We start from the raw sequence: 12,659 nt of genomic DNA, 5'->3' as shown, positions 1-12,659 counted from the left end.
CAACAGTTTCCTCCCAATAGAAACAGTCATGATGATCTTGGCAACCCACCTCGCTCCCTTGAGCATGTTTTCGAATGCCCTCACACACTAAGCCACACTCTCATGGGGCCGACTGCCTTTTCTTCTGTTGCACATCCATGAGCACAACCCCTATTATGATTTATCTGAGAGAGGTCGTGTTATATTTTCTCCTGCGCCATGTGCGTCAATCCTCTGACATCTTAACTGCGTTGCAATGTGTTTGCATTAATTAATCAGGGTCAAATGTTTTCCAGATTTGCAGCTAATGGCAAATTAAAACAATTGTGACTGGATTTATTTCTGGCCCTTGAATTAGAGAGAATGGATGAATGCAGGCAGTGGCTGATGCTGCGCTCGTCTGTACCCAGTAGAGTGGCTCAGTGCTCTAGTGGACCACTGCCTTTGGAACCACATCAAATACCCTGAGGCCTGGTGTCAAACTCTGCCAACAAAACCTTCTGCATCTCCCTGTGCCCCAGTGATTCAACACAAAGGAGGACAAATGTTCAAATTAGAAATTGGGGGGGGGGGTTTGTGTTTTTTTTTTGTAGCAGATACCTGCAGTTATGTGTTGAAGAACATGCCAAAAGATGGTTGCATTTTAACATAAGCATTATATTTTGAGAAATAAGATAACATTTTCTGGATTTGTGGCTCCATTTTAAATCTGGCATTACCATGCAGTACAAGCTAGATCACATTGTATCCTGAATACAAATGGTTTGATATCTGCTCAAGGTAAACAGAACTAAGCACACACAAGTGCTGAAGATGATGGATTGTTGGGATACATGCAGACAGGGACAGGGTCTTCACCGTCAGTTTGAAAGGGTGTAAATATTATTAGAGGAAATTACATTCACAGCAATCTGGCTTTGTGCAATGGAATAAGAAAACCAATTTAGGTTTGTGTAGCAGAGGTGCATTTTAACATCCAGTGTAACTGCAGACCAGCTAACCAACATCTAGACTCGGCTAGGTGAAAAAAGGCACCATACATAAGAAGAACAACCACATTACATACAAAGCTCACAGGAATCTCCTGAGTGCACTGTACGCAGATTTTCTGGCTTTTGCAAGTTTGTGCTCTGAGGCATTACAAGCTCAATTCTGCTGAGAAGAACACTGTTAACATGGCCCTCGAAATCGCTGCATTGGTGGTATAAGCCGAGACTCCCTGAAGGCTGTGACAAAGATGATAATAAGGAGGAAAACTCAGAGGGAGACTCAACATAAGGCAAGTGTATCCAGTGTCTGCTTGAAGGGTTTTCAGTAATCACCATGTCACATATAAACTCTCTAGCAAACACCCCCACCCAAAAAAATTAATTTGATTTTGTTACTGAATATGTGATCTAGCCTTTATTTGCTCTGAAGCTCTGTTTTTTCTAGAAATAAAGGATTAAGCATGTGGATTTTACCTGGCCTTGGCCTTGCCTCTCAAGGTCAACCACACACATATCCACAATAGGGCCCAGATTGGTGAATGTCTCCATCACAGCCACGTATGAGCCTTGCTCATTGCTGTCCACGTTGAGCTGCAAATAAACAAAATTGTCTTTACAAAGGATGTAATCTGTACAATTTCTCTGAAAATCACACACGGTATGTCAAATTACGATGATCTTGGAGGTTATTAATTCACTATTTACTATACTTGCTTATTATATTTAAATTTAGTAAACCAAAATGCAAACATAAAAATAATAGAGCAGAATAATGAAGAACCGAGGGAAAAAAATTAATTTTCAAAATTAATTTCTGAATCAGTTCATTAAGTATTTCCATTGTTTAAAACAAGGTATGAAAAACACTGCAGGATTTATCACACATTTCTACACACATCTACTAAAAGTTTAACTTCTTTTAACTTAGTTTACCTTTTTTTTTTTTTTTTTTTAACCAGAGTAAAAAAACCCAATGTGTTTAAAGTTATTTTCAATAACAAAAAACAAAAAAAAACAAACAAGACTCTTTCTGCTTACCTTTACTAACTGGGAGTCGCCTAATCTAGAGCCCACAAACACAACACCGTTGTCCAAGTAGGTCAGACATTCAGCAATAGATGTCTGTCAGTGAAGGGACACACAAACATTTCAGCCTCTTGATCATAGCACAGTGGGGCTGCAATTTACAATCAGTTACATTTTAATCAATATGAAAATGACTTTGCTGATTAATCCTCTACCAATAATTGTCAGAACTTAGTTTGAAAAAAGAAAAGAAAAGTCACAAATATAATGATATTTTTTTTTCCATCTGAAATTAAAGATTTTGACCTTTTATACATTAAATCATTAATAAAAAAAGAATTAACCTGATGATAAAAAACCCTTTTTTTCCAAGTATAATCCTCTAACAGGAGAATCAGAAAGGTCACCTAACGCACGACTGTTCAGCTAGAAAATTAAAATAACTTTGGCAGACAAAAGTTATTCATGTAAAGTGTAAAAAGAAAAGATTTTAAAAATTGAATTATTGTATTTCATAATTAAATGTCAGTAAATCTAAGTAATGTAAAAACAAACAATGTTTGTTATTAAATTTACCCATCACTGTGTACATGATTTTAGACATATTGACTTAATAAAGCGTTCTGTCTGACATTTTAACATACAGCTGTTCCTACGTGTTTATTGAACAGACTTGTCCTAATAGCAGTAGACTTTATAATAATCTAAAAAGCAAACAGCTCCCAACTCAAAAGCACTACTAGAGTAAAACTAGAAGACTAGCAGGAAAGCCTTTTCCATCTCTAAACTCCTCAGAAAGTAATTAAAGAAAGGTGCTACAAACCAAATGTCGTCTGCCTTGAACATGAGCCTTAGCTTCAAGCACAGTATTGAAATACAATCATTACCTAAATCAACTTTAAAGGGATAAGTGACAGCCTGGCAAGCAAGCAACAAAGAGGTGAGATAATTTGTTCTTATCTTCTGTGCAAGTGTAGACAGATCCATTAGCTCAGGGGCATAAACCACTAAAAAGTCAATTGTAACAAAAGACAGCACAGAGATGATGAGAACAAAAAGCAGCGGTAAGAAAATCAGAAAGAAACAGAGAGGGTCGTTGAGCCAGGAAGTGAGAAAGTGATGGGAGAAATGCCCGAGGAAAGGCAGGTGGATAAACAGATGGAAGACAGCCAGCAATACCTCGGCCTAAAGAAAAAGAGAAATGAAAGACCTCTCCAAGCAGCTCCACATGCAGGTCTTTGAGCACCACTGTGCCATCCATTAGCTCCTCCTTCTCCAACAGCAGCATAAAGAGACGTCCCTCCATGTCACCGAGCAGGTACCGTGAGCCATTGGGGTCCACGCGGTTGTGGCAGACAATGGTGCTTTGCTGTAAGCGAGAGCAAGACACAAACACATCAAACACAATATGACCAACAGTGGTCAGCCAACACCTATAAAAGCTTGATTCTAATAGGGTCCACGCTTTAGCAAATCAACCATTAGTCAACTATTTATATTTGTGTGTGCAGGGAAGTAGCAGTGCTCCACCACCAAAGCACTTCTTGGAGTATTAAAGAATTCAGTATTATGTGTACACCATTTTAGGTACATTGCAAAAACCTTTCATGTTACTTTAAAAGATCTTTTAAATTGCATGTGGGTGCACAGCAATACATGTGCAGAGAAGGAAGCTGGAAAACTAAGTTGTCAGTGCTCTCTGTTGGACAAACTTTGCAATAGCAACAGTATTTCTAAACACATATTTTGTATGCTTGTAGAGAAATATCATGTCACTGATGTATTTTTGATATGCTAATATTCCCCAGGAGTAATCTGAAGCAGACTGATTTATCAGCCATTCGTACAATAATGTAATGCCACTCTTATATTGTCTTATCAGTGTTTGCTGTCATAATGTATCATGCTGTTTAAAATATGCTTTCTAAACTTTGAAAAGGTATAGGAAAGGACTATCAACTGAGGCTGTTGTAAAATATTTTACAGTACCTTCACTTTGAGGCTCGCTTTCAGCTTTCAGCATTGAGCTTTTCAAAAATTCTTACTCTAAACAAAACTGAGCAGCACCAAAACATGTTAGGAGATTCAAATAATACTCCAGATTAAAGCTGGCATTTAACTCCCGTAGTGTGACCGAGTTTGTTACTTTCTTTCAAAAGGAGATATTATTATTGTCAACGACTGCTGTATATGCAGAGTCAATTTCTCACTTGATCAAACCTTTACAAAACTCATTTTCACAATCACCCAGCCTGTAGCATTACTTAAAACTTTTGTCAAAAACTTTTATTTTCACAGCTTTGCAAACTTGTGGACTCCTCTTGACTGAATGGCAGGTAATTAGCTGGTTAGCTCTGACATGTGAAACCAGTCTACTTCCTCACCAGCTACTGTAATGCCCTAGATGAGCTGAGACATTTTCAGCAGACCTCCGTGTTGGCAGAAGCTTTGGTGTTCCACATTCATTTTTCACTTTGGTGCTCCAGAGTGACAATTTATTAATTAGCTGCCAAAACAGTTCTGTTATACATCAAAGGATAAGCCTCTGTGTTTTCTTGATACTTTTGAAAGGAGTGTGTTTGAACTGAATACAAATAACATATTAGGTGAAAAAAAAAAAAACAAATTAAAAAAAAATGTGGCTTCAATGATCACTTAAGAACTTTCCTATTACCTGTTCCTATTCAAACACTAGAAAAGCTGGACAATGCTACCGTGCAGTTGTAGTAATGAAGACACGAGAGCTTGAATTAGAGAGGGAAAAAACCCTGACAGATCAGTAGGTCTGGAGGATGTTTTGAGCTATTGATAAGACATGAGAGGAATCTGTGTTTGAAGCCACCATTGTGTTGCATTTTCATTTGAGGTGTTAACTTTATTTTCATATGGTTCCAAAGTCCTTTTAGAGGCAGATTTTGCAACAAGGAATCCATCCTGAAACAAACCCACGGACTTATTTGAGCAGTTATTTTGAAGAATGAATTACATGAACTTTGATTCCTCTATAACATGAAAAACTGATTTAAATGTTTCCTGTCCTTTGTTAAAAATATTGCTTTAAAAAACCCTTTTCTCCTAGATGTTATCATTTTCACCAAAGGATTATATGACTAAATTTCTCTCTTAAAATGTCTGTGGTGGTACTGATACAGTTACTACTTCTTTTTCCATTTTTGCTTCTATTATAATCCGACATCAACTAAATAATCAAGGGGAAAAAAGCTAAAGGGACAGCATACTTTGAACAATGTTGGTTAGTTATGAATATGTTAGTAAAGTGTATCCCAGTGATAGCGCTGCAGCTAATAAGCGCCAAGCAATGCAATTAAAAACAAGAAAATGTCAGGAAAAGGGGAGTGATAGAGGACAATACCAGAAATGAGGCTCATGCCATCATGGGTGAGATGACACACCAGGGCCAGGAACACCAAGAAAGTATCCAGAGAGAGCTCCAGGATTTCTGCTGTACAGCGGGACCTTTTCTCAGGGAGAATTGGAAGTACAGTGGTCCCTTATTTATCTCAGGAGTTACGTTATAAAAATAACCTGCGATAGGTGAAATATGCGAAGTAGCCAGCTTTATTTTTTACAATTATTATAGATGTTTTAAGGCTGTAAAACCCCTCACTACACACTTTATACACTTTTCTCAAACAGGCGGGAACATTTTCCCACAATCTCTCGTTTAAACTCTCTCAAAGTTCAAACCTTCGTAGAAAAATAAGTCCAGAAATAGAATGAAACCAAAGATCAAACCCTGTTTTCAGGTCCAGAACATGGGAATAGAGCAGCTGCCAGAGAATTCAACATTAATGAATCAATGGTACAGAAGTAGAGGAAGCAAAAAGAATGAGTGGAGTAAAGTTGGACTTATCTGACTGTTTTGTTTTACTAATGCGCCTTATAATCTGGTGCACCTTATGCTCCGAAAAATACGGTAAGTTCTACCTCATCTTCCTCTGCCTTTTGGGTGCTACTGCACGTGCCTTAGATGGTGCAAAACGTTTCGTCGACATTGTTGTGTTTGTTGGGGAGAAAACTTAAGCATACAGTACAGCACTTCAGAGTCACACTGCTAGTGATCGAAGATTTATGTAAATTTGACAAGCTGAACTCATTCTGTACTGTACAGGAGACACAGCACGGAGGAGATTGATTGACAATGGTCTACAGCCAATCAGGACGCAGAACACAATGCACTGTTAAAACCCCCTGAGGAAAAAAAAAGCATGCGAAATTGCACAAAAAAAATCTGTGAAACAGCAAAACCGTGTTATAGTGAGGGACCACTGTAGTTTTTTTTCCTCCTTCACTTTGATCCTATACCTTTAAAATGTTGTGTTATTATACAAATAGATGTTAACAGACTACAAAATCCAGTAAAAACAGTAAACTTGGTAAAAAAAAGAAAAACACATTTTGAAATAAAACAAACAAACTTCCAAGCGGAGTGGCAATGCTCAGTTGTAGAAGAATGGTAGAAACAACCCATCATTATGGAAACAGGCCATAATATCAGCGATCAAAGAAGGGGAAAGAGGGAACAGAGTAGGTCATACAGACCCATTTCTAGATCACATATTATAGAATATTTACTTGAATAATTCCAAAAAGACCAGAAAATATTTGACAGATTCTGGAAACAAAAAACAAAAACAGGATTTTCACGCAAGACAATGTAAGGCGAGCACTGCAACTTGTTGATATCATGAGCAATAGTGGTTCAAAGTCACTGGCCAGCACTCTTAATCTACAAAGGGCCCATGATGCTGTACAAAGCCTATCTTAATCAGATTATTCATCAAAAAAAAAATGTAAATAAAAATACTATTTAAAATGGAATACCAATAATATGATGTACCTGGGGGCTAATATCCCAAAGAATCTAAAAAACTCTTTAAATTATGGCCACATCAAAAAAAGAAATAAAACTAAAATTTGACTTAATAGTGATGTAATTTAATATGATTTAATAAATGTAAAAGTTCTATACCGAAGATGAATATCTAGGTAATTAGTTGGGTAAAATATGATGCAAACTTCAAACTTTCTTGGGGACTTTGTTGGAAAATTTCCAACATCTCAGTGAAAACTACAATTTAGACATACATGATTTGTTTAGATACTTACAGGTGAAGCAACACTTTTATAGAAATGCTAAAACTATTGGGGAATCTGATAAGAGCACTGTTATTATTTGGGGCACTATCCACAAGAAACAGGTATCTACAATTTATACATGAATACAATTTCTCATGAAATATTCCACCTTATACATCAAAATCAAATGGGAGAAGAAGGCAAATGTCACGCCAATAGTTGACGATCGATTAAATATGTGAATTAAATGCCAGCTAGTGGAGAGAATATTCATGAAAGAATTTTATGTTTTATTGCTCCAAAAAGAAAATTCCTACAAAATAGCAGATATGACAAACAGTAACACAACCATATCAGGTTTTGAGATTGACAATAGTTGTGTTATTGTATATTTAAGTAATATACTCCCTGATTATTACATTCAAAACAAATATTTTACGAAAGTATTACTTATTGACAGTAAAAAGGAAATAATAGGGAAGTGGCTGGATAAGGAGCCACCGACTAAAGACTAAGCCTGGTTCAGCCAGAGGTTTTATCCAGTTAAAAGGGGAGTTTTCCCCTTCCCACGGTCACAAAGTGCTTGCTCATAGGGATTTGTCTGATTGTTTGTGGGGCTTTCTCTGTTTTATTGTAGGGTCTTCCCCTTACAATATAAAGTCCCTTGGGAAGACTGTTGTTGTGGTTTGGCGCTATATAAATGAAGTCAAATTGAACAGAGATAATGTTAAAAATGCCCACTGTCATGGTCAACTACTGACTACGTGTGCCTTATTGTATTACTCTTGGGCCTTGAGCTCTTTTAAATGCCAGTAGAAAGACTACAACTAAATCTTGATAATACTAAAACCCTGAGGTATTGGAAGCTTAGCACCGATAAGAGTCATAACAAAAGAAAGCACATGTACACCTTAGGGTTTAAAAAATATAACAAAACAATCATGCTTACAAAGTGTGATTCTGAAGACAGCTCTACAATCACACTCTTGATTTCACACCGTTTTATACACAAGCTTCAGATTTGGGCTCATGTTCCCAGACAAGCTCGATTTAATTAGTTTGCTTCCATCAGCCCAATACTAACAGCTATTTTGATGCATCACTGAATTAGATATAGGATACTTACTTGTGATAGGGCACTACTACCCGCTCTGCAAGTGACTTCACCAACTAACTCTATTTTGACTGCCCCTGGTACAGAAATAGTCTATTTGCTGAGACTTACAGTGCTTAGGCTTCTAACAGCCACAGTCTAACTCAATTCTACATTATTGCAACTTAAATGTTTACCTAGCTTCTTTTGAACAGCTGAACGATCAAAATATCTAAAGCAGAAGTGTGCTATCTGTTATCATTACCTTGATAGTGGGTGGTGCAATGGCCAAGTATTTGTCTCCATTGTGGTAGGTGATAGACTCTTGTCCTATGATTATAGCTCCACCAAATGGCTCAGGGACTAAAATACAAGAACACAGACAGAGTGATTATTCTGGGAAGTTTCTGCTATTTTGGAGATGTTTACAGCACAGAAGCTAATATCCTCTGCATTACCAGTTATCAGTAGTGCTGTGGGTTAAATGTATTCAACAATTGAAATTATTCATGACTTGTAAACTAAACTTACACACTTATGAACTAGCAATTCATAGCTCACATCCTTGTGTTTTCACACAGCAGTTTTCGCTATTATCACGGCTATATGTTGAGTTAAATAGTTGAAGTACCTGGGATCACCATTGAAGCCTCAGCCTCCACATTCTCCTGTTTCCAGGGGCCTTTGTTAAACTCCTTCTCCCTCAGAGAAACCTCATAGGTCTTCACATGGCGTCCCTGAGGGTCCTATGAAACACAACACATGGAATAAAACTGGTCACTAATTGCACTTTGCTACTGTGCATTGCTTAGTTACCATAAGCTTGAAACCATTCTCCCGGAATAAATAAATTAAATAGAAATGTCCCGGATATATGAATTTTTCAACATATTCTTTTTTTCCCATTTCATTAAAGGCACATTCCCACATTCTGTACTGCTCATGTACCTGGTAGATGAAACAAACAGTTGGAGCCTGGCAGCCATACAGAAAGTGAACGTCGATGACCTGGAGCTCCTCCAGTCTGATGTTGAAAGCTTTGAGCTCACGGTTGTCCCTGTCCAATGGGATCACCTTAAACAAGCCGTCATACAGCCGCAGGCCAATCATGCGGCATTCTGGGTCTACAATTCCGATGATACCCGTCTCTGATGGACGCCCAATACGATCCTGCAAAAGAGCATTGGGTTAGGAACTGTTTAGCACTGGGAGTGTATGAGAAAGCATCACATTATGTAGCACATAGCTAGTTACATTTTTCCAGCTGTTATAGTCTAAGAAGTCCAAAATGTCACTGATATAAACCACATTAAAGAATACAAGAATTCTGAAATGTTACCTAACGGTGTTTACCAATTTAAATGGCAAATGGATAATTTAAAACAGTCTAAATTAAGATTTATTAATATGAATGTAGTGGAGCTAAAAAAGAGTGAACTGCTGCATTCAACCAAGAAGAACAAAATACATACTGCCCTTCATATGAACACACCATAACAAATAGAATGTCCTTACAATGTGGCTCATGTCTATAACAATATTAGTGTTGTTGTCTCACCTGGACATTGCCATGGGCTCGGGTGATGATGTCAATGCTCTCCCCGGTCTGTTTGTATTCTAGGATGCAGGCGTTGTACTTAGATGTAAGAATGAACAGCAGGTCTTTGCTCTCACCCTGAAGAATGAGGAGGAAAAAGGCACCAGAGTTACATGTTATACACCTGATCAGCCTCTGTGAGCCCGATTAGAAGACAGTGCCTGCATGTGTCATATCCTATTTGTAATGTGCAGACTTTCACTATTTTTGAGAGGCAAAATTTGCACCCTACTTTGTAGATGATTGAGAAACACACCACAGTACAAATCATTTATGGTGCAGTTAAATATATATTAAATAACCAGACCACTAACTAGTCGAGCAGGAAAAATAATTCAAAGTGTTGCCGACTGCACACAAAACCCCTTACCTTGGGCCTGAAGAGCTCCATAACAGCAATTCTGCCATACATGCCCACTTCTTTGACGGGCCTCAGGCCCTCTGCTGTGACCACATAGATTTCCAAACGTGTGTTTTTAGCTATGAGCAAATTGAGGTCTTCAGCAGAGGTGAAGTGACCTGCAGAAAAACAATGGTTACATTATGTTCAATACACTGGTTTTAATGTGAGAGTAGTGGGCACACAGAGAAATTAAAAATGTCCACAAATATCACTAAATTGGGGCATAAATATTCTGGTGCTTCTCAAATACATTTACATATCAGCTTAACTGCTGATTTTTAATGTCTTCTTTAGTCTTTAGCAGCTTAAAAACAACTTACAAGGAAATTATCCAACTTCCTTAAGTGTTCTAATTTATCACAATAAGGAAAATCGCAAACGGTTACTTGTGTTCAAAATGGTCTAAAATAATATATCTTGGCCAAACTGGTTCATTCCATTATCTACTCCAACAAATGTAACTGTGTCAGAGTCAGTGCTACAATCAACGACCTACCATGAAAAGTAGTAATTTCGCAACATCTTTACACTCTGATTGCACTTGGCAGTATCAATTATCAGATTGCTTAACAATAAAAGTAACTTGTAAGTAGATTTCACGTCTAGACTATTACACGTGAGCATTCATCTCAATTCGTCACCTCATATCATCTCGAGGTCTCTACTATCGCCATGAAAAATAAAAAGAGAGTGAACATGAAGAGATGATGCATCCTACGCAGCCATTTCATGAGTGCATGTCAAACTGTAACTTTAATGTGACAGAATTCCTATTGGTCTAGCCTGAAATACAAAAAGACAGCAGCATAAGCGTCTCTATGAGCTTTAATGCATCACGGTTTTTGTGAGTCAAATGAACGAAAACGTAATCTAGCTTAACTCGTTTTAAGTGGGGCACTAAGTCTGTGTGATATGCTAATGTTTGTGAGCAGAGGAAGCGCATTTTGATCCGCTGCAACTGACGTGCAGGACACAGCTAACGTTACATCAAAAAGAAGAAGCAAGAAAAAAAAACGTCTGCCGTGTGTATGTTAAAGCAGACGTGACAAGAGATGTGTGTGTTGAGACACGCATACAAACGAGCAGAACCTATGTGACAAGTAAACCGTTGACATAGCAAAACAAGAGCTAGCGGCTACTACAGGCCCGTTTGGAGCACTTTAGTTGTAGCGCGGGAGCAAAGCTAACATGCAGGTGGCAAATGTTTCCTTACTGCACAACGGCGAAAAACAGCGCGGATTTACCTGTGATGCAGGCGTTAACCGCCGTAGGTTTCTGGGCTGTTACAACGTAATTGTAGGACATTTTTGACAAAAACAAAAGACAAACACCAGAATAGTGTTTAATCTCTCTCAAGTGACAAAATCATTGATAATAAAGCTTCCGGAAGTAGAAAGCTGAGCTCTGTAGAGGTCTGAGATTGAGCGCCGCTAGCGACGCGGAGGACTACCAGCAAGGCAATGATTTTATTTATTTGTCCAACGAAATACGCGGTGCGTTACATTAAACGGGAAACGCATTAGTCAATCGCTAAAAGAAAATATATTCATATGAAATGTACAAATAAATAAATAAAATGAAAGTACAACTCTGACCACTTAGGTGATCAGTAATTTAGCTTATATAAAGAGCTGTAACGCTGCAACAAAATGGTGTTGATATTTTTTTTAATGTTGCAAAAACTATATAAAACGGTCTCTTTTGATACATCCTGCTCGAGATATTAAATTTTTGCAGTTTTATGGGAAGAACACAGAAAAAGCAAATTAAACTCCCAATGCCAATATAAAATGTGTTCTCGCCCTCAGAAAATGGCTAAGAGTCCTTGAATGCACTCAAGGTATTTCACACACAACAGCTTAAAAACGAGTGCGCCACCAGGATGTTTCCCCTGTAGTGAGCAGTGACCCCTGCTGTCTCACTAGTACTATTACAGAACAAAATGTTTCCTAAATGTTTTCCTGAATAAAAGCGAGTACAAAATCGATTCTCTCACATGTGTAATGCACCGAGGGTGAAAAGCAGTATTTGCCTGTAATACGAAAGATATTTCTTTAATATTTGTTTTTGAATATATCTTTGCAGAAGAATAAGATATCTGCGTTGAATGACGCTGCATTCATGTAATGACATGCATAATAGGCTATTCATGTACTATAATATTACAATATTAGCTGAACCTCTCACAAAAAAGCACTTTGAAGACAGGTACAGTGAAACAGGGCACTACTTTTATGAGTTGATTGAGTACATGTATCCATGTATCATGCTGTGCTTTGTTGTGTGTTGTGGTATATATGAGCACATTAGGACAGATTCCTATCAACCGCGTCGCTGAACTGGTAACAGTAAACTTGAATCTGAAGTTAATTTTGCCCTTCTTGTTGTATATTGTTCAGCATTTTCGAGTTCACGTTGAACCCACCATATCAGAGCCGCCGCCTGTGAGCGACGAGAGGTATCGTTGCCATG

General features: G+C 37.8%; 1 protein-coding gene across 1 annotated transcript in view; it reads right to left on the bottom strand.

Annotated features, from left to right (window-relative positions):
* The window catches only part of ddb1 (damage-specific DNA binding protein 1), a 54,316-nt gene extending 42,726 nt beyond the window's left edge, over nt 1-11,590 (bottom strand). Inside the window, exons 1-9 of the mRNA XM_080885711.1 lie at nt 11,432-11,590; nt 10,155-10,303; nt 9,746-9,862; nt 9,136-9,357; nt 8,819-8,933; nt 8,453-8,550; nt 3,205-3,363; nt 2,007-2,090; nt 1,443-1,559 (exon numbers count right to left, since the gene is read on the bottom strand). Coding sequence (XP_080741837.1) covers nt 1,443-1,559; nt 2,007-2,090; nt 3,205-3,363; nt 8,453-8,550; nt 8,819-8,933; nt 9,136-9,357; nt 9,746-9,862; nt 10,155-10,303; nt 11,432-11,492 — 1,122 coding nt within the window. The 5' untranslated portion in view covers nt 11,493-11,590. The remainder of the gene's footprint in view (nt 1-1,442; nt 1,560-2,006; nt 2,091-3,204; nt 3,364-8,452; nt 8,551-8,818; nt 8,934-9,135; nt 9,358-9,745; nt 9,863-10,154; nt 10,304-11,431) is intronic.
* Nucleotides 11,591-12,659: the final 1,069 nt, after the last annotated feature.

The sequence above is a fragment of the Rhamphochromis sp. 'chilingali' genome (genome assembly GCF_963969265.1).
Source record: "Rhamphochromis sp. 'chilingali' genome assembly, chromosome: 6".
Classification (NCBI taxonomy): Eukaryota; Metazoa; Chordata; class Actinopteri; order Cichliformes; family Cichlidae; genus Rhamphochromis; species Rhamphochromis sp. 'chilingali'.
This window is presented reverse-complemented; position numbering and strand designations above follow the sequence as displayed.